Consider the following 19566-nt stretch of genomic DNA (forward strand, 5'->3'; position numbering starts at 1 on the left):
AACTGCAGCACAGCGCCTATGCATGGAGTGCACCAATCGATTGATGAGGCAATTGGCACCTGGAACACCACTCTGAGAAAGGCCTGGAGCAATAAACCGCCTGTGTTCGGCCTTGGTATGACATTATTCAGTCTCCTCTGATTTTCATCCCAAAGATATTCAATTGGGTTTAGATCAGGACTAAAGGCTGGCCACTGCTTAATGTTGACACCGTTCTGCTGTAGTCCCGTGTAGCTCTGGCAGTATGGGCCTGGTCGTTGCAAAATGTTGCTCCGGTGACGTGCGAAATGTGGTATTACGTGGGGTCTGAGAGCATGGTCGATGTAACGCACCGCTGTGATGCCGCCTCCTCTCCCTGGACCAAGATTCTGGAACACCACAGGACCCACTCTCTGGTTCAGGCCTATTCCACCCCATACCATGATGCTTGCACCTCCAAATGAGTCTCTTTCCATAACACTGGCCACGTCGTCGCCATATTCTTGTTCTGCCATCTGCAGTTGATACGCAGTACCGACTCTAATCTTTGAACAGAACAGTGCCCCATTGCCTGTATCGCAAGTTTTGGTGTTGTAGGGCAAACAGTAGACGTTCACGTCGATGACGAGTGGTGAGGATAGGTCCACGGCAAGGTCTACGACAATGGAGGTTCCAGCTTTTAAGACGTCGGCGTACTGTATCAGTGCTGATTGGTCTTCCCTGTGTTCCCACTGTCTGGCGTGCTGTTGTTTCGGATGCTGCATGAAGGGATTCTGTACATGCTGTCGCACAACATGGTGGTCTTGTCGTCTTGTGGTCACCCTTGGTCTGCCAGTACGGGGGCGATCATTTGTAGTGTTGGTGACCCGGAAACGTTGCTGCAGCCTGTAGCTGGTCCGAACGTTGACCTGGAAGTAATTGGCAACGGCTTGTGCAGTGTGGCCAGCTTCAAGTCTTCCTAGCGCCTGGTTCCTCTGAGCTGTCGTGAGTCGCGGCATCCTGCTGACGTTGTAATGTGAATGTTTCAACCAGGTTTGAGGGTGCATTTTATAGGGCTGGTCCTTGTGAACGGCACGTGCAGCATAAGTTGCATGAAAAGCATGAAGAATACCGTACCATCTCCGAGATCAGGTTGCGTTTTTGAGACAATTTCCTGGGATCCATTCTGAGTTTGGGAAGGAATGTCTTTGCTCAGGTAAAGTTGGAGTTATTGTAAAAAATATACAAATTTAATAAATGAGTTTAAAGTTATACGTTTCTGCGAAGGAAAATTCCAAACCGACGTTCTTTTGCTGCTTAGTATATATGCCTGGCACTACAAACACACACTCTTCTCCCAAGATACACACAACCGTCACACTACATACACTGACTCTTCTCCCTTCATACAGGTATCCCTGACACTACAAACACACACTCTTACCCCTACATACACACTCCCCCCCCCCCCGTAAAACCACACACTGTTCTCCCCACATACACATATCCGTCACACTACAAAGACTCTCTCTCTCACACACACAAACACACACTTCTCCGTACATATAGCTGTCACACTACAAACATGCTCATATAACACGTTTTAGTCCGAACACTATTTTAACCCTGCCCCGTTGATTAACACCATGTATGTCCCTTTTCACAAAGCGTTCGTAACGCTACGACTGACCATATTGACCCATTCGTCACCACTCGCCCCTTTCCGTAAACTCCAAGAAGATCGCTATTCGGCTTGTCCCGGAATAACACGAGATGGTCACGAATGATGACTAACTTCTTTAAGAAAGACTTACGTGTCACCTCGACACGAGGAAACAACCCCACTCTTCACATAACGGGTGGCCGAGACGTGGAATAAACCAAAATGTTTTCACGGAGATTGTATTCCCAATATTGTTCCCGGAATAATGAAATTATTTCTTATTTGTAACAAATATTTCATTAATCATTCCAAAAACTGGCAAAATACTTTCAACAGAGTGAGTGAGTATGTTTTTACGCTGCTTTAAGCGATATTCCAGAAACAACACTGCATGGGACACATGTAATGTGCGTCATAACGGTCAGTAGAAATACAAGATGTCTTCATAAAAGAATTGTCACCAGTACACCAGCCTAAATATGTAAATCATAATATCAGTAGGGCTGTGTATTGGCAACAAAGTGTGTTGCAATATATTGCGATTCAGATACCCGTATTGCGACATATTAGAGGCTTAAGTGTTTGACAGTGAGCGACACTAATTGTGCATGTCAATCCTATTTTCTACATTATAAGTCCCTAAACATATATGTTATGGTTCTGATAGCAGCAATCTCTAAATTAGGTTGTATAGTCATGGATTCTAGTTTCCCTTTTATACAATTTATAGTATTACAGTATGCAGTTTTGTCATTGAATAAGAAAGGAAAACATTGGTTGTGAATGAAAGTCTGACTCTGTAGATTTCAAAGTATATCATAGAGATAATCACAAACACCTCAGATATGCTCTTTACCCAACATACCGGTTCTCAGACAAAATATTGCAGTACGTATCGTTTGAAAAGCGTATTGCGATATACCGGTTTACCGGTAATACCGTGCAGTCCTAAATATTTGAAATTTCGTCGTTCTTCCATCCCAGGAAGGTGTCGTCCCACGAGGCCTAAAATTATTCAATTGGGTAGGTACAGTTCGTTAGGCTATGTGGGACTTCATCCCTCATTGGTTTTATGGGATTACGGTGGATTATTGCTGGACTGGTCCATTATTGACCACAGAAGGGGTGAATCATAAGAAAAAACAAAAATCAAATATGATTGTGAAATATCTTTCTCAGTTCTTGCCCGGTCCAGGAGTGTTCTCTTGAAGTCGTCTATGTTGAAGATGTAGGGTGGTGCTTCATGGTTGTGTCCCAGATCCAATCTTCAGTGGGCGATCATCTTGTGTGTGAATGGATCCTTTACAGCGTGGCACTGTACATGTCCAGTAGCAGATGTCATCTACCTGTCTGGTTGACTTTAAACTTATGTCCTGCATAGTATGCAAATCTGCCGTCACAAGCATTGGGAAGGTATCTGACATTAACTTGTGCATTCGCCATAGCTATGTAGATATCGATATAGCTACAAACATATATTATAGCAAGTTTCGTCCTTCTCATGTTAGTTAGAGAAGGAAACTGAATAATATCCACTTCATGTAAATACTCCTCCAGTAATAATAGATCTAATCTTATTAAGATTAACAGTAAGTGCTTTCATCTTTTCAACCTTAATGTTTTCACAGTAGACAAGTCTCATTACTAAACTAACCCTAACAGAGTGACCCCCGTCCACTGATCAGTGGCCTCTCCCACTCTTGTTTGACACCCCAATTACCTCATTAAATTTATTAGGTGTGAAGTTTAGGCCTCGCGGACTGTAACCTCCAGGAAGGCGGGGAACTAGTTGCTTAGTATGACTTTCACTGATGGGTAGCGCCATTTTGGTTTGTCTAAACCTTTGAGTGTGTAAAAAGAAGTGATAATTATTTCCTCAGCACGTTTTAACCCACTTCCGGGTGGTGAGGTAAAAGTGGGTAAAGCGTTAACTCGTCACGCCGAGGACCCGGGTTTGATTCCCCACATGGGTACAATGTGTGAAACCCATTTCTGGTGTTCTCCGCCGTGATATTGCTGGAATATTGCTAAAACCGGCGTACAATCATACTCACCAGTCACATTGTGTGATTTGTACATGTTTTTTAATGAAAACATAGATATTTTTGGTAAATTAATTAATTATGAAATTTAAATGTTTAGGGGAAATATACCTTCTTTCGGTATATTTACCACGTCCATATTGTGCATGAATATGGCATCGGACGTTGTCGAAATCTCTCCAGAAACCAATCAATAGTTTCTAGCCAGTCGCATGCCGTTATTGCGAACTGTTTTCGCTGTGCTGCACGTCGCATCTTATCCAAGCCGTTAGTTGATGCAGTGCACCGAATGTTTCCCGCCAAATAATACATGTACAAAATAAGTGAAAGCAAAGCAACGGAACAATTATTTTTTTTAAGGTTTCACCTAGTTATTAGGACCAAAAAACAACCATGCGGAATGACAAGATTCTTAGATCATAATGCAGGAAACGTAGTCTTAAAAGAAAACACAACCACTGGATAGTTATAGTATAAGAAATGTATTGTTGGTAATACCAGTACACTACAGACATATATGTAAGGTTATATGAAATTACAAAACTACAAGTTGTTGTTGTCTGTTATTTAACGCCGAACTCAGCAATAGTCCAGCTATAAGGCGGCGGTCTATAAATAATCGAGTCTCGATCAGACAATCCAGTGATCTAACCATACTAGACTGACTGACTGACTTAGTTTGGTTTTACGCCGCTTTTAGCAATATTCCAGCAATATCACGGCGGGGGACACCAGAAATGGGCTTCACTCATTGTACCCATGTGGGGATTCGAACCCGGGTCTTCGGCGTGACGAGCCAACGCTTTAACCACTAGACTACCCCACCGACCCTAACCATACTAGAACACATACTATAAATTTCATATTTGTAGAACTATAGTGCATTTTTGAAACATTGATATCGTACCTCATGGCTCTGTAGCAGTAGAAATAGCTCACTGTAACCCGTAAATGGATCGTTGGCCTTTGTCCGGAATAAAGAATTAACTAATGTTAGTGGGTAAGACGTGGTGAATTGCTACTGTTATGCAATAATTACGTCTCACGGAAAAGGGGTGGGCAAGAGTGCCCAAAATATTCAAGTCAAAGGTGACACAACACAAAAGGACAGTCATACAAATATATTGTGATAAAAGTCTTGGTTACTGGAAGCAGGTCCCGACTGCACAGTTCATATGACACCTAGAATTGCAATCCACAGATCGATATGGGATGTTGTCACCTCGACAGCGAGTATATATTTATGAGAATCAACAATAATCCAAGTAATACACAGGTTGTGTCGATAATACTTATTGGAGAAAACGTTATTATTAAAGAATATGTAAACACAATCCCAGGGAGTATTTACACAAATGATACATACATGTATACATTACATTATTATTGAATACAAGGTTACTTTACGGAAAGACTACAGAATACCGGATACCTTCCGCCATCTTTGAAAACTTTAGAACTGCGCAAAATATGTGCGCAAGTCGACTCGATATTTTAGGACTTCGTTATTTTAGTTAACTGACATTTTTAGCCCTCGGATATCCGTTACTATCTTCTTTAGGGTCAGTTTAACCAGGGATACTATTCTCCCTGGTTTAACGAATATGGTTAGGTTAGATTTAGGCAACCTTCGCTCATTCGCTTCAACTCCAAGAATTCCGTAGCTTTCTTTTTTCAAAGACGTATATATTTTTCATTCGCGATAATTTACCTTTTATTTTCAAAATCGTTTTAGTTTTACTAAACGGAAGTCGATTATTTTCTATGATTATTAAGGATTATTTTGTATTTTGATGCTCCCTTAGTTTTTCGAATTGTATGGCTCGTGCTTCCCTATAATACGAAGTTCACGTGGCACTAAAGAATGGTTGGTAGGTATCCAGTATTCTGTAGGTGTACCTACTTCACTTTCACACCAACATAGGAAACATACTAAAATATGACTCATATAACAACATGTGGGAGTACGACATATTCAGCAAAGAATAACTGTGATTCATATTTCACGGACTTAATTAGTATGTTTGCATGATGGTCAAGGCTAAGCCTGTTGTCATCGTCTGATTGCGTTATGCCAGACCTTAAGGGAACAAAAAAAGTAACCTTTTTCAGACGAAAGGTTTGGAGATTGCAATAATATTCAAATGCCAAAAATGACGCCGTAAATATGCAGTTATACCAGTATTACGTTGCAGGCATATCGGATAAGTTGGTTGAAGCGGGCTTTGCCATGTTAAGATAAACATGAAACAGACGATGATGGCTAGTTTTGTTTACATCCGGTTCAGCCATTTTGTATTATAACCGGAAGGGAGCCGAAGAATAGCCGAAGATGTGCTGCTCAATGCAGACCTCAGCAGACGACACCATGATGCTTTGACTGAGGATATGATTTGGGAATGGGTACAATACTACAACCACGTATTGATTTAGAATGCAGTAATTCTGTTGTTTAGAGCAACAATTTTGAAATAAGTAGAATTTGTAATTAAGCAATGAGCTAGAGACGATTTCGACAGGCAGACCAGACTTGGAAGGCTATGCAGTGGGATCTACTTCACTTTCATGGAGGAAGATCCAGTTGCCCTCTGGACAAACTGATGTTCTTTACTAAAATGTCATCCGCAGATTGATGTGAGGTGATGCTACCTCACGTTTTCCTCTTTCTTTGTCATGTGACAAAATAGACCCAGGGTTATTGGCCAAAAATTGTTTCTGTGGAATCCATGACACTAATGCCTTGAATCCTCAAACACTATAATTAGTAAAGGACAGGGTACTGAGTTACTTGTGCAAGGGATTGGGTTGGCTGGTTGGTTGGTTGGTTGGTTGGTTTGTTGTTTCACACCACACTTAGCAATATTCCAGCTAAATGGCGGCGGTTTGTAAATTATCGAGTCTGGACCAGACAGTCTAAGTGATCAACAAGGTACTGGAGCAAATATTCAGCCTTAACAAGAGTTTAGGCGTTAAAGGAGAAGATCATGCCCAGTCATTCTCGTCCACCACCCTGTGTTCAGCCTTGAACTTTTCAGCTTCTTTAATCGCTTCTTTCTTCTGCCGTTTTACTGTAGAATCTTCTGCTGGAGGCGGAGGTAAGACGGCTTTCATCTCCCTTTCAATCCTCTCTATCCTCCTCTTCACCTTTGTGTCAAACTCCAGCTGCTTCTTGGCAACAATCAACCCAATAGACACTGTGGCGTCCTGTGCCTGTCTTTGCAACTGGGACATCTTTCGTGAGACGGCACCTTTGTCGTTCTCTGCACCCAACGCAAGTAGCTCCCCAAGGCAGGCCACTTGATCCATCAAATGTTTCTCGGACACTTCAACATACATCTCTGCCAGGTTGTTCACCATGTACGACAGCTTGTTGGCTTCAGATGCTTGTATATAGATCATGTCCCTCATCATATCGGACATCGTGTACTCAAGACGAAACTCTGCACCTCGCTCAGCGCCCTGGATGAAATTCTTTACATTTTCATCCATACAGCATTTGATGATGTTTGAAATTGTTGTGAAAAATCTCACCAGCTTTCCCCACTGTGTTCGAACCTGTCCGAGAGCTTTGATACCTCTCTGCAGCAACTGTTTTATTTCATCAAAGTTGGTCTTGTCAAGGTTTAAATGTGCAAGTTCTTCAATGACTGATGTCACATGGGCATTGGTTTCCTGCAATGATTTGCTTTTGTTCTTGAAGTCTTTCCTGATTGACTGAAGTGAAGCGGCATTTTGTTCCACCTTGAATCTACATTGCTCACTATATCTTGCTGAAGCTGAACTGGAACTATCCTGCTCTTTTGTAGACATCATGGGTGTTGGTGGTTGAACTGACTCTCCAAATGCATGTGCACAGAATGTCTCCAGTGCTTTCATTCTACCTTCAAGCCTAACTGCTATCATCTTTGCTTCATTTTCCTGTGCCTGTTCCTTGGCAAGCTGCTTGCCAGCAGTCTTCATTATCTTAATGAGCTTACATCCGTCCTTTTTAATGTCCTTTACTCTCTGCTTACATACTCCCGAGTAGGATTTCAAAGCCTTAATAATGTCCTCAAAGGTTGACTCGACCGTCATGAGATGATCCAATTCCGTTCCCTGCATAATCTCTTCAAAATCTCCAACGAGAGTCTTTACACAAAGCGATAGTCCTGGAAGTTCCATCATCAGTAGAGCTTCCTTGTCTTCTTCTTTCTGCACATGCTTTCCCATGGAGGATTCTTTTTTTGCAGCCTTCCTTGAAATAGCATTGGTGACCGATTGGCAGACACCAAGAGTGCATTTGGCCAGCCCTTCCACGAAGTCCATACTGATCATACTCCAACCAGATGGCATAGAGTCCATGGCTTTTGTATATGATTCTTGGGCCTTTGTAAATTGGTTACGTAATTCATTGTACTCCTCTTCAGCGAGCCTCTTTCTTTCTTCTAATGACTGCAGTCTTATTGTCTTCACCTCATGATCCTTTTCAGCTTTAAGGAGTTTCTCAGAATACTGACCTTCAGCAAATGTGCATGCTTTCTGGAGTTCTCCTATCAAATCCATAACAGTACAAAATCGTGTCTCCACTTCTTCAGCTCGTACAACGCAAGTGTCAGTAATTCGTTTAATGTTAGCCAAGTAATCGGGGACGAGTTTGCGCACTTCCATTTCTGATCCATTGACAATGAACTGAAAAAAGAAACATGGCATATAGGACATTAAACATTTTCGTGGGGCAAGGACAGCTCAGAGAAGGAAGTCTGTGAGAGAGTTTTAGTTGTTTTGAATATAGAGACTTAAGGAGAGAGTCGGGGTAACTAGAGGGGAGTTTCAACGTGTCATTTAGAGTAAGATGGTGTTGAAGGAATGTCACTGTTTTGGAGGATTGTGTGAAGGAGAGAGCATCATTGTGTCATGGTATTTAAGAGAGTGGCGGGATGTCCTAATTAGACTCTCAAAACTCAATTTTTTAAAATAAATTTCTTAACATTAAATATCTAAGGGAAACTTTGAAAGAGCCTGTGATCAAATAAAAAAAAAATACTGATAGAACATTTTCAGGTTTATTCCATTAAGCGATGCTTCAGTTCAGAATCTTACTCTGTTAGCAATCAGCAGATACTAATGAAATTACAAATATGCATTAACTGAACATATCGTGCATATATACCTCTCATTACGTCATTGTAGTTATTCCAGCTTGATAGCAGTGTATGACACTTTATCAAAAAGACGAGAGTCATTGTGATTTGGAGGTATTTATTTGGGCTAAGGAGAAAGCCTTGAATTTCTGTGTTTTGACGACAAGACAGAGTCGGATTGTCTGGGAGTGTTGCGGGGTGCAAGTAAGAGAGTCTGAAGAGGCTCTCATTGAGAGAGCGTTCTGCTGTCCGTTCCTGGTGTTTGGCAGGGTGTTCTGAAAGATTTATATTATCTCTGTGGGAGAGACTCAGCGTGTTTAGCAGAAAGTCATGGGTGCAAGCGACATATTGTTCTTTAGAACCTGAGGTGTATACTAACATCCAGTACTTCATTCATCTATATTCAATTTCAAAATACTTACCTTGACAGCGTTCTTGACGTGCTGGGGAATCTGCAGTGTCAGCAGTCGTATCTGATCCATGTTTTTGTTGGCCAGGTTGAAGGCATTCCATCCTTCATCAGCAACTTGCAGAATGCTGGTCCGCATAGACTCTGGGTACTCGGTGTGTTTGAATCGCTCTCTTGTCATATGTTCCGACACAAGAGACACGTCCTTGTCCAGTGTGACGAGAACCAGTTGTCCTAGGAGACATACGGAGAGAGGTGCTGGGCACAGCATTTCCTGCCAGTTCATGTGAGGTCCGAGGACCAACATCATGTCCTCCTGAAATCAACAACAGGTGCAAGTGACATTGGGCTTTGTTCATCAGGATTTTGTGGTGGTCTGTGGGAATTTTTACATTCAACCAACATGTGTATAGTATTGTAATACGTGTCTGTATCTGTACTCGTTGAACAATGTGTGACATCGTTGCTAGTCATTATCGTATACAAAAGATGTGGATCATTCTTCTAGCTGTACACTATTGTTTTGGACAATTATCATTTGTTAACAGGTTGTTGCAAGTCTGTGTAGTTAACGCTTTCTTACCAAGGGAAGCAAGAACTGCCAAAATAATAAAAGCCAACCTTATAAAAAAAAAAAGCAATACCACGATTTCAACCCAATAAGACTACCACCAGATACCACTTTTTTCAAGAACCCTTCCTTTCAAAAATGCTACCTCTTATAACAGGTGCCTGTCCTGATCTGCTGTGTCCAAATAATCCTATTCACCCCAAATCATTACCTCCCACACCAATACCCCTTAACACCACCCTAATTCCAAAATTTCACCAATACCAGATGTAGCAGAATGTAAATATTGTGTATTTTAGTATATAATTTAGTTAAACAATATAACAACCCTTTAAATTAACACAGCACTCTACTGATCCTTAGGGTAAGTTATGTAAGCCTGCATGGGGTTCTATTATTCTTCAGACTCCTGGTCCAGCAACGGCTTGGCCAGTGATTGAATTGCTATTGTTTCTAGAGCATGTCACCAGATCTTGAGTTTTATGTACTCCAACATTCCTTTTTTCTGGTCACTGCTACAATTTCAACTCTCACTGCTACAATTTCAAATCGTTTTATCACCTGATCCACTGTGACGTATCATCCCAGACAATAAATCCCTGAACCCTGAAGTATTCGTCTGTGACCAATCTTGATGTGATACCGCTGTTACACAGACGCTTCCAACAGAATGCCATGACCTAACAAAACATCTGATCCAGTATCTTCCAAATACCAATACATCCAAAATCATCTACAGTACAATCTCTACCCCCAAATACCACTGCCTCCAAACTATGGTGACCCATATATGCTTCTTAACCTCCCTACTGCCATTAATGCATCTACTCGGTCAACTCACAAATACCACCACCTTCCGTGTATTGCTAGCACCCTAGTTTCCCTCACCTCCCTAATACCGTCTACCCAATAACGCTTCCAGGAAAAAAACTCTATAATACTAATACCTTGCTTATGCAATATTGCTGACAGTGTTGTTAAACAACAAACAAAATCCGTTTTCATAAAGAAAACTTTACCTTGACATCTTTGGGGCTCATCAGACCTTTTTCGGCCTTAGCAATCGTCTTCTTGCTGATTTCCGCCATGCCGTTTCACCTGAGGCACTAGAAGTCCTTCATTACAATTTAAAGCAAAGCTAGATCTATCGTATGCATTTAAACATTACATTAAAAGAAATACAGCAATGTCTTAAATACTTCACAGGTTGGTATACACACTTTCCTCTTTCCGAATCTGTGGTGCATCTAAAGCATCTATTTGTACTTCGGGCATGGACTTTGGGCAAATCCTACCTTTGCCTGATACTGAAGCAATGACTTGAGCATTTGTCACAAGAGTATAGCACATGGTACATGTAACATATTGCCATTTGTGAGATGTGAACTGCATTCCGAATGTTCAGGCCTCGAACAAGACCGTGGTTTGATTCGTTGGATAAAAACAGCGTCTTGACTACAAGCCGACTGTATGTATTTACACGAGATGGAGGAATGTAATATAACTAACACACAATGTTCTGTAGCTCTCCTATACAATTCGGGAGACACAAATTTATGACACTTGAACATGGTACCACCAAAATGAATAATGTACCAGTACCTGATGTCAATTCTACATGATATGAATATGGCACTTACAGAAAACGTGAAAGCAGTGTTAATTTCCCTTAAACGTTACGTTATTGTTAGTCTCTGCTCTTTACAAATATATAGTTCGTTCCAAACTACGTGAAAAAATAATTGTATTTTAGAATTACTGGAAAACTGTTCATTTGAAGGCTGTTTGTGCTAACACAGAATGTAAAACATAAATTCTTCATAAATATTAACACATTCTATGGCTTGTATGTTCTGGAAGAAGACTCTCGCAAGAAAATCCGTTTCCCAAACAGCCTAAAAACATCCACTCGATAAACCGAAGTCTCCATCTTTGACAAAACACACAAAAGCACAGACATATATTTTTAAAACTTTTGTTAATATTCATTTATAATGTCCTGACTCACAAATTCATGGCTTATGTTTTTTACAACTACAGGTATGTTTCTGTTTCCTTTCACCATTCATCGTCGTCATCATCATCGTCATCATCACAAATGGCCTGAAATACAGGACTAGCAAGCACCCTTTTCCAGAGATCGGGTTGAGTAATGAACTCCTCTAAACTGTCAAACAAACTCTTAAGAGGGATCCCGAGAACTGCTATATCATTCATGATGGCGGTTGTATCTCTTAGTACTTCTGCTCGTCCCGACACTTTACCCAGACGAGTCATCACCTTCCTCAATGCCGTTTGGACTCGATGTTGTTTGGTAATATGCTTCCTGTACATGTAAATATCATCTTCAGTTTCTTCCATTTCTTCCTCCAGTCTGATCTTTTCCCTTTTATGTCTCTCGATACTGCTTTGTGTAGTTTCACTTTCTTTTGTGATCTCGCTTAGAGCGTCTTCAGCACTGGATACTTCGGACTCAACCAAATCAAGAAAACCTTCTGCAATTTTAACATGCTGATTGAATATCGTTTCAGCTGCTTTGTCGACCACGTATCCGACTACAGGTATCCACCACATCGTATCTGTCACGTTCTTAACTTTATTTTTAATCGCGCTGGCTGCCTCAGCGTCAGATTTTGCCTTTTGCGCATGTTCCTCAAAATGGTCCACTTTTTTCTGGGCGCTTTCAACCTCCTCTTTCTGTTTCTTTAGTTTACTGGACAAAGACTCCAGTGAAACCTCCAAGCCTGCCAGAGATTTAATAATTTCTTTGTGTCTCGTTTGCATGCTGGATAACTCTGCCTCTTGTTCCCGGCACTTTCTGGTTTGACGACGGATGTGCTTTTCTAAGTCACCTTCAGCCTCGGAAAAGGCTTCAAAAGTCTTTTTTATATGTCGTTTAAATTTGCTATCTCCAATCTGTAGGGCTGTCATTAATTTGTCAATGCGCTCGACACCAGTCTCGAATTGGGAAACGACCAATCTGGGCAAAAGTCGCTTAGATTTTCCGAATGATACCGTCGCCATCTTCTGAAAGTAGGTATGGACTGAAATGAGTTTGCAGTTGTGATTTACCATTTGCTTGTTAACACAAGCTTGGTGTTTCATGCGAATATCAGAGCACACTCTGTCCTCTGTACACAGGACAGTGTTATAATCAGTATCAATTTCTTACAATGTGTGAGAGGGTGAATGACTCCATATGTTTTGACACTACTTTTAGCAATATTCCAGGAATATCATGCAAGTGTACACTAGAAAGGGACTTTATACACTGTACCCATGTGGGAAATCGACCCCATTCCTTTGGCGTCATGGTTGACTGCTTCACAAAACACTATAACACCACCAGTTACTACATGTAGATTAATATTGTTGTCATACTCTGACACCCTACTCACGCTATCAATCACTGGTGTGTCTGGTCCAGACTCGATCACAAAGGTAACGGTATTATAATATAAGAAAGGATCCAACTCAATTATTGCAAAAACAACAATCGTGCTATTAAAATGTATTATTTCAAGCATTCTCGACAACAGATGTAGATTTGTGTTTTGTTTAAAATCCAATCGCTCTTCATCCATATCCAATGGGTTGCCTCGTAATTGCAATACAAAATATAAACATGGGTTATTCAGTACCGTGACGTTGCGGATACACTGAAACATGGGATACACGGAAGCAACGTCAGCATTTCAACATTTATGCGCATGATCACTTCTCGTAGATTTTGGTATTCTGATTTTAGCGCTACCTTCAATAGGTTTAAACAAAGTTGTGTTGGTGAATGAGTACGGGGTACTGATCATAATGACAGCAATACAAAATCCTGCGAGAGACACATACAATTCCTTTACATTGTCTAGATTCACACATTAGTTGCTTACGGCATTCACAACTAAATTCCAACATTGCCAGTGATTACCGTGTGTTATCCCTGTGTATTATCAGTAATGTTTATATATTACGCACTTTTTCTCCAAAGAGACTTTCGCGTATGTATGACATGGAGAGCCGTATTTACAATTCAAAGATTGGTTCGTTTTCCAGGGGGTCCGGATTGGTCTGATAATGGAGATAGCTCAGGGCAGCTATTCTGATTATTGAGATCATTGTATTTGTCACGTACTCATTGACAAATGCCAGATAAGTGGCTGTCGTACCCAGACTGCGTTTCATGCCATTGAATTGCGTGTGCAAGACTCGAATATCTAAGGCGCCGCAATTCGCTGTAAAGAGTTGCCTCCCTGTCAGAAACTATGATTTGCCCCAATAACGATTCAAGGTCCATTCTCTAGATTAGGGACGTCCATTTTACTTATATTTACCGTCTGATGTTGTCACTTCGTGTTCTGTGTGACTCGTAAGTAAAAACAGCATTTCACATAGTCAGCTGTTTTTAACCTTATGCCATATTCTCGTATAACGTAGCAGTTTCATAAGGATATGACGCGTGAAGATCCGGGGTAGAATATGTCTTCAGCAACCCATGCTTGCCACAAAAAGCGACTATGCTGGTCGTAAGAGGCGACTGACGGGGATCGGGCGCTCAGGCTCGCTGACTTGGTTGACACATGTCATCGGTTCCCAATTGCGCAGATCGATGCTCATGCTGTTGATCACTGGATTGTGTGGTCCAGACTCGATTATTTACAGACCGCCACCATATAGCTGGAATATTGCTGAGTGCGGCGTAAAACTAAACTCACTCACTCATAGGGATATATGACTATATTATGTATGTGCATATCCATGTGAACTCAAAATACCTACCTGTTTTATATATTTACCAATTAATTGAAAAGATGTACAGCTTCACATATAAGACTATGATATGTATGTTGTAGAGTGGGGGGAAAATGGACATTAAAAAAATAAAAGTTTCATAGGGATCGTATCCTGAAACAATTTTCTGATGGAAAGCATCCGCCGTTTTCATGACAGAGTGACAGTTATGATTTAAATGTCCTGACTGACTGAGTTTGGTTTTACGCCGCTTTTAGCAATATTCAAGCAACATCACGGCAGGGGACACCAGAAATGGGCTTCACACATTGTGCCCATGTGGGGATTCGAACCCGGGTCTTCGGCTTGACGAGCCAACGCTTTAACCATTAGGCTACCTCACCGCCCCTTAAATGTCCTGTAGCTGTTCGATGACAAAACGGTTTTTGTCTAATACGCTTTCAATTGCTTCCTTTGCAGAAAGAAACTGAACAACAATATAAAACATTACCTTTGGTTGAGTTTTAGTTATTTGCCGGCATGGAATATTGTTTGAACTATTGTAGGCCAGGATCATAACTTCTAATGACTTATTACTTCCCAAAAATGCGTATGAAAATACATTCGACATCGTCACCGGTGCTCTGGTCGATTTGCTAAATCCCTGTTAGTGTTCTCTACGGAACCCATTAGGCAGTCCGTGCGAGAGAAACAACGCAACCCCATTTCCTTCTTGATTTTTCTCAAAATATTTTAATTTGTTTTGAATGGCAAATCTTTGTCAACTGCCCGTCTCAACGGTACACAAATTATTGAAGCAGACGGCGTATTTGTCAGTCTCCAAACATACTACTTCTGACCTGATCTCCATAAATCTACACTCTGTCGATCAGAAATAAAAGGTGCTCGAAAACACTCCAATAACTTAGGTAACTGTATCTTAATGCGGTGGAGAAACCAGTCTTAAATGGCAAAATGGCAAGGTACCGCTTCCGTTTTCATTCACCAGTCGTCATCACAAATGGCCTGAAATACAGGACTAGCAAGCACCCTTTTCCAGAGGTCAGGTTGGGTAATGAACTCCTCTAAACTGTCAAACAAACTTTTAAGAGGAATCCCAATCTCTGCTATATCATGCATGATGGATGTGGCATCTTTCAGTACCTCTGCTCGTCCTGAGACTTTACCCAGACGAGTCATCACCTTCCTCAATGCTGTGAGGGTTCTGTTTTGCTCGTTTATGTCATTCCTGAATGTAGAAATGTTCTTCTGAATCCTGTTCATTTCTTCTTCCATTTTGGTCTTTTCCTTTTCACGTCTTGTGATATCTTCTTGTGTATTTTCTCGTTCTTTTTCCATCTGACGTAGGGCGTCTGTAGCATTGGACAAAGCTGATGTGGCAGAGTCAAGGCAATATTTGGCATTATCAACGTATTGTTTCAGGACTGTTTCAGAAAGTCTCTTGACCGATGATCCAACAAACGGAATATATTTGGTTGCCTCTCCAAACGCCCGAACTCTTTCTCTTGCCATTCTGGCTTCTTCATACTCCGCTTCTGTTTTCTTTACGTCTTTTGTAAGAATTCTCCGCCACATCCTTCTGGGCACTTTTAACCTTCGCTCTTAGTTCCATGAGTGTATTTGATAACGCCACCAACGAATCATTCAATCCTGCCAGAGATTTAACAATTTCGTGTGGTGTCTGCTCTGCATTCTTGATAGTTCTGCTTCCTCTTCCCTGCACTTTTTGGTTTGATGATAACATATATGACCTTCTAACTCACTTTCAGCCTTAGAAAAAAGTCGCATATGCATTTTCTCGATAGAATGCTTAACATTGCAGTCCCCATCCTGAAGTGCAGCCATTAGTTTTTGTCAATAATCTGGAGGGCAGTCTGGAATTGTGGGACACAACCAACACAGCAAAAAATAACTTAGTTTCCCCAGTTTTTGCGGAAACCTAACGGATACTGGGTAATGTAGGTTTCCGCTAGGTTTCAGTATCCGAAACAGACAATGCGAGTTTCCGCATAGTTTACAAAACTGAAACTAACAAATCTAGGTTTCCGCCAAGTTTCTACAACTGAAACTATCATTATGCGTTTCCATTTAGTTTCAGTTCGCCGAAACATTCAAAGAGAAATGACTTTGTTTCATGCTATTGCGGAAACCTATTGGATACTGGGTAAATGTAGGTTTCCGCTAGGTTTCTGTTGGTTTCAGCTTAGATGAAATGGCAAACTTATAATTAGCTTTGTGCTGTTCCATTGGGGACTATATTTACTACTTATTGTTACATTTGCAAGATAATTTCTGTTTACAGAATCCAGTTAGGGTCAATGCAGGAAGCAAAAGTACTGTTCGTGCCGTAGTCCCTAGTATGTTGATCAACCTTCAGGTGTTGGCAATCTATAGCTCATTTTTATACTGTACCGGTAAAGTGCTTTTATGGTTACATGCCAGTTTTAGTGTACATTTGTGATAGATTAGTTATTTTACTGTCCTTCGAAGACAGGTAAGTATATAAGTTTGTTTTTATTTCATGTACACATTTACAAATTTAGAGTTACGACTTTCATAGTCACGATATGGCTACCGATGTGACTATGCAACTCACTCACTACCATTCTGCATAACTTGTGAATGTACAATTTATTACATTGTACCCGAAAAACAATGAAACACAGTGACACATGCACTGTTATGATTCATCTGTTTCATTATTGTGAATAGCTCACATTTCAACAGTACTCAACAAATGTGTGTGTCTGTCTGTCTGTGTGTCTGTCTGTCTGTGTGTCTGTCTGTCTGTCTGTCTGTGTGTCTGTCTGTCTGTCTGTCTGTCTGTCTGTCTGTCTGTCTGTCTGTCTGTCTGTCTGTCTGTCTGTCTGTCTGTATGTATGTATGTATGTATGCATGCATGCCCATATCAAAAGGGAATTTTCAGCATTGGAGAAACAAATTCTGTAATGTGAATATGCAAATACAAATATGTCAAAACCCTACAACATTTTATGCATATGATGAAATGAGGGTCTACTAGTGCAGGGCATAACATATTTGTTGTGGTATTTATAAAACAGATTTCAAATTCAAATTCAAATGTTTATTGTATGAAAGGTCATGGGCCCATATACATATACATGGGAAGTGTACATTTGAAGCTGTGTCTCAATGTATCTTAACATATACACACTAACAATCTCACATATTAAACACTTGGCAACTTGCTTACAACCATGAAGCTTCTGTTGCACTCACACTGAGCAGCCAACAATCCCTCTGATGTGGTAATACATATGACGCAGAGCCTTGAGTTGAGCCTGAGTTTTGCCACACAGAAAGGGGAAATATAACCAAGTTGATTACAACAAGGCTTGAACCAGTCCACAACCGCAAACAGATGGTGTATGCTCTACTTAAGATTCATTGGGTGAATATGAAGGAGTCCTGGTTGATGTCTGGCACAACATCGTTGCCATCCTTATCATCCCACACAGACTCTTCATCATCCTGCAAATACAATACATACAATGCTTAGTAAAACTGCAAAAACAGCCAAAGTAACACATTTTATACATATTCATAAACATGCACAGTGGGTACATCTGATCATCAATGAAATTATATAATTAGAACGACTAATTTGTATATGTAACCAAAAATATTTTTTTCCACAATCACAAAGGAAAGATATGTAGTATACATGTATATTGTATCTTCCATTTGACATGTCACTTATTTTATTGATTGGTACCAGAAAATAGCAGCCAACCCAGCATTCTGAAGCAAATTTGTTTGTAATATTTATTACTGTTACTGTACTCATATTCAACGTAACATCTACTACCAAATCGCCAATTGAAATCGAAGCATATAAAACGGTACATACATATTTTAAATAGATAATGAATTATGTTTAAACACTGAATGTAAACATTATAATTATATATGCGGGATCTTATTCAAATTGAAAATGACCAACCCTCAACTGAGAAAAGTATACAAAACCTAACATTTCCCATGAATGAAAAAAAATCGTGGGTATTTCTTAGTTTTATCAACTCTAAGGAAACATCATTCCCAGGCAATATATAGTAACATAAAATATTATTTTTTATGTGACCTTTTAATTTAATTTAAAACTGTAAATGTGTAACACAACCTATTCACTTTCAGTTACAAGCAGTAAGCATATCTTGGTATACAATAATTACACTCTTGCTCGACAACGGTATAAGAATCCATACACTAAAACGTCGCATCATATATGGGTAAAGCAGTTGTTATCCATAAACTCTCAATACTTTATTTGTCACCAACTTCCCCAAAATGCCAATCAATAAACAAATTATAATAATTAAATATATTCCATTACTGATATAAGGAATGGATAGCAAATTCGGATAGATCAAACTGTAAAGTCGTTAAATGAAACCTATGAAGTGAAGTATTTTGACTAACTCTGATGAGAAACTGCCGTCCATTCCCTAGACGATTCCTGTTTCCTTGAAACAAACGACTGGCAGTGCGGATAGAAAAATCCGCCTGGAAACTCTGAAAACATATCAACATATCTTAACTTATGAAAGTAACCCATATATAAATATATGTTAAACTTATGGTTACACTGGAACCACCGCACTGTTACATTTTGAGTGATTATATTTTTCACAAAGATAAAGAAATTTATCTTCATGCAATCTATTTAGTGTTTACTTGTTTTTGACTGAAATGCTTGCAGTGAATAAAAAATATTGTTTTAAGATTTCCTTTAAAGAAATTAGGAACTGTGGTATGGTGTAACTATAAATGATTACCAAGCCAAGCCTCTTGTCAATCTCCAACAAGTCAGTGGATCCACAATACGTATCCTGTAAATCAAATGAATTGAAACAATGGTTGATTCTTTTAGAAATGTTATACGTGACTCTGTGTCAATGCATTGTAAGGCTAAGAGGTTCAATAATTGATTACCTAGAATTATTACACAAAGCCAAGGAGTGTGCTAGCATATGTTATAATTGTTTTTAACGGTAATAAAACGATAAAAAGATGTAATTGGTGCATAATTGGAT

At 40.1% G+C, this 19566-nt stretch overlaps 2 protein-coding genes across 2 annotated transcripts; both read right to left on the reverse strand.

The window, feature by feature from the left end:
- Window positions 1–4769: 4769 nt before the first annotated feature.
- Window positions 4770–11266, reverse strand: LOC124274445. Its single transcript, XM_046709809.1, has 3 exons — window positions 10783–11266; window positions 9206–9508; window positions 4770–8331 (listed from the first exon to the last, which is right to left on the reverse strand). The coding sequence occupies exons 1-3, from the start codon at window positions 10849–10851 to the stop codon at window positions 6646–6648; spliced, it is 2058 nt and encodes a 685-aa protein (XP_046565765.1). The 5' UTR covers window positions 10852–11266; the 3' UTR covers window positions 4770–6645.
- Window positions 11267–11275: 9 nt separating this feature from the next.
- LOC124274446 lies at window positions 11276–16041 on the reverse strand. Its single transcript, XM_046709811.1, has 2 exons — window positions 15692–16041; window positions 11276–12043 (listed from the first exon to the last, which is right to left on the reverse strand). The coding sequence occupies exons 1-2, from the start codon at window positions 16019–16021 to the stop codon at window positions 11822–11824; spliced, it is 552 nt and encodes a 183-aa protein (XP_046565767.1). The 5' UTR covers window positions 16022–16041; the 3' UTR covers window positions 11276–11821.
- Between the last annotated feature and the right edge of the window lie 3525 nt (window positions 16042–19566).

The sequence above is a fragment of the Haliotis rubra genome, unplaced genomic scaffold, assembly GCF_003918875.1.
Source record: "Haliotis rubra isolate DU_JTF1 unplaced genomic scaffold, ASM391887v1 Scf1907, whole genome shotgun sequence".
Taxonomy (NCBI): domain Eukaryota; kingdom Metazoa; phylum Mollusca; class Gastropoda; order Lepetellida; family Haliotidae; genus Haliotis; species Haliotis rubra.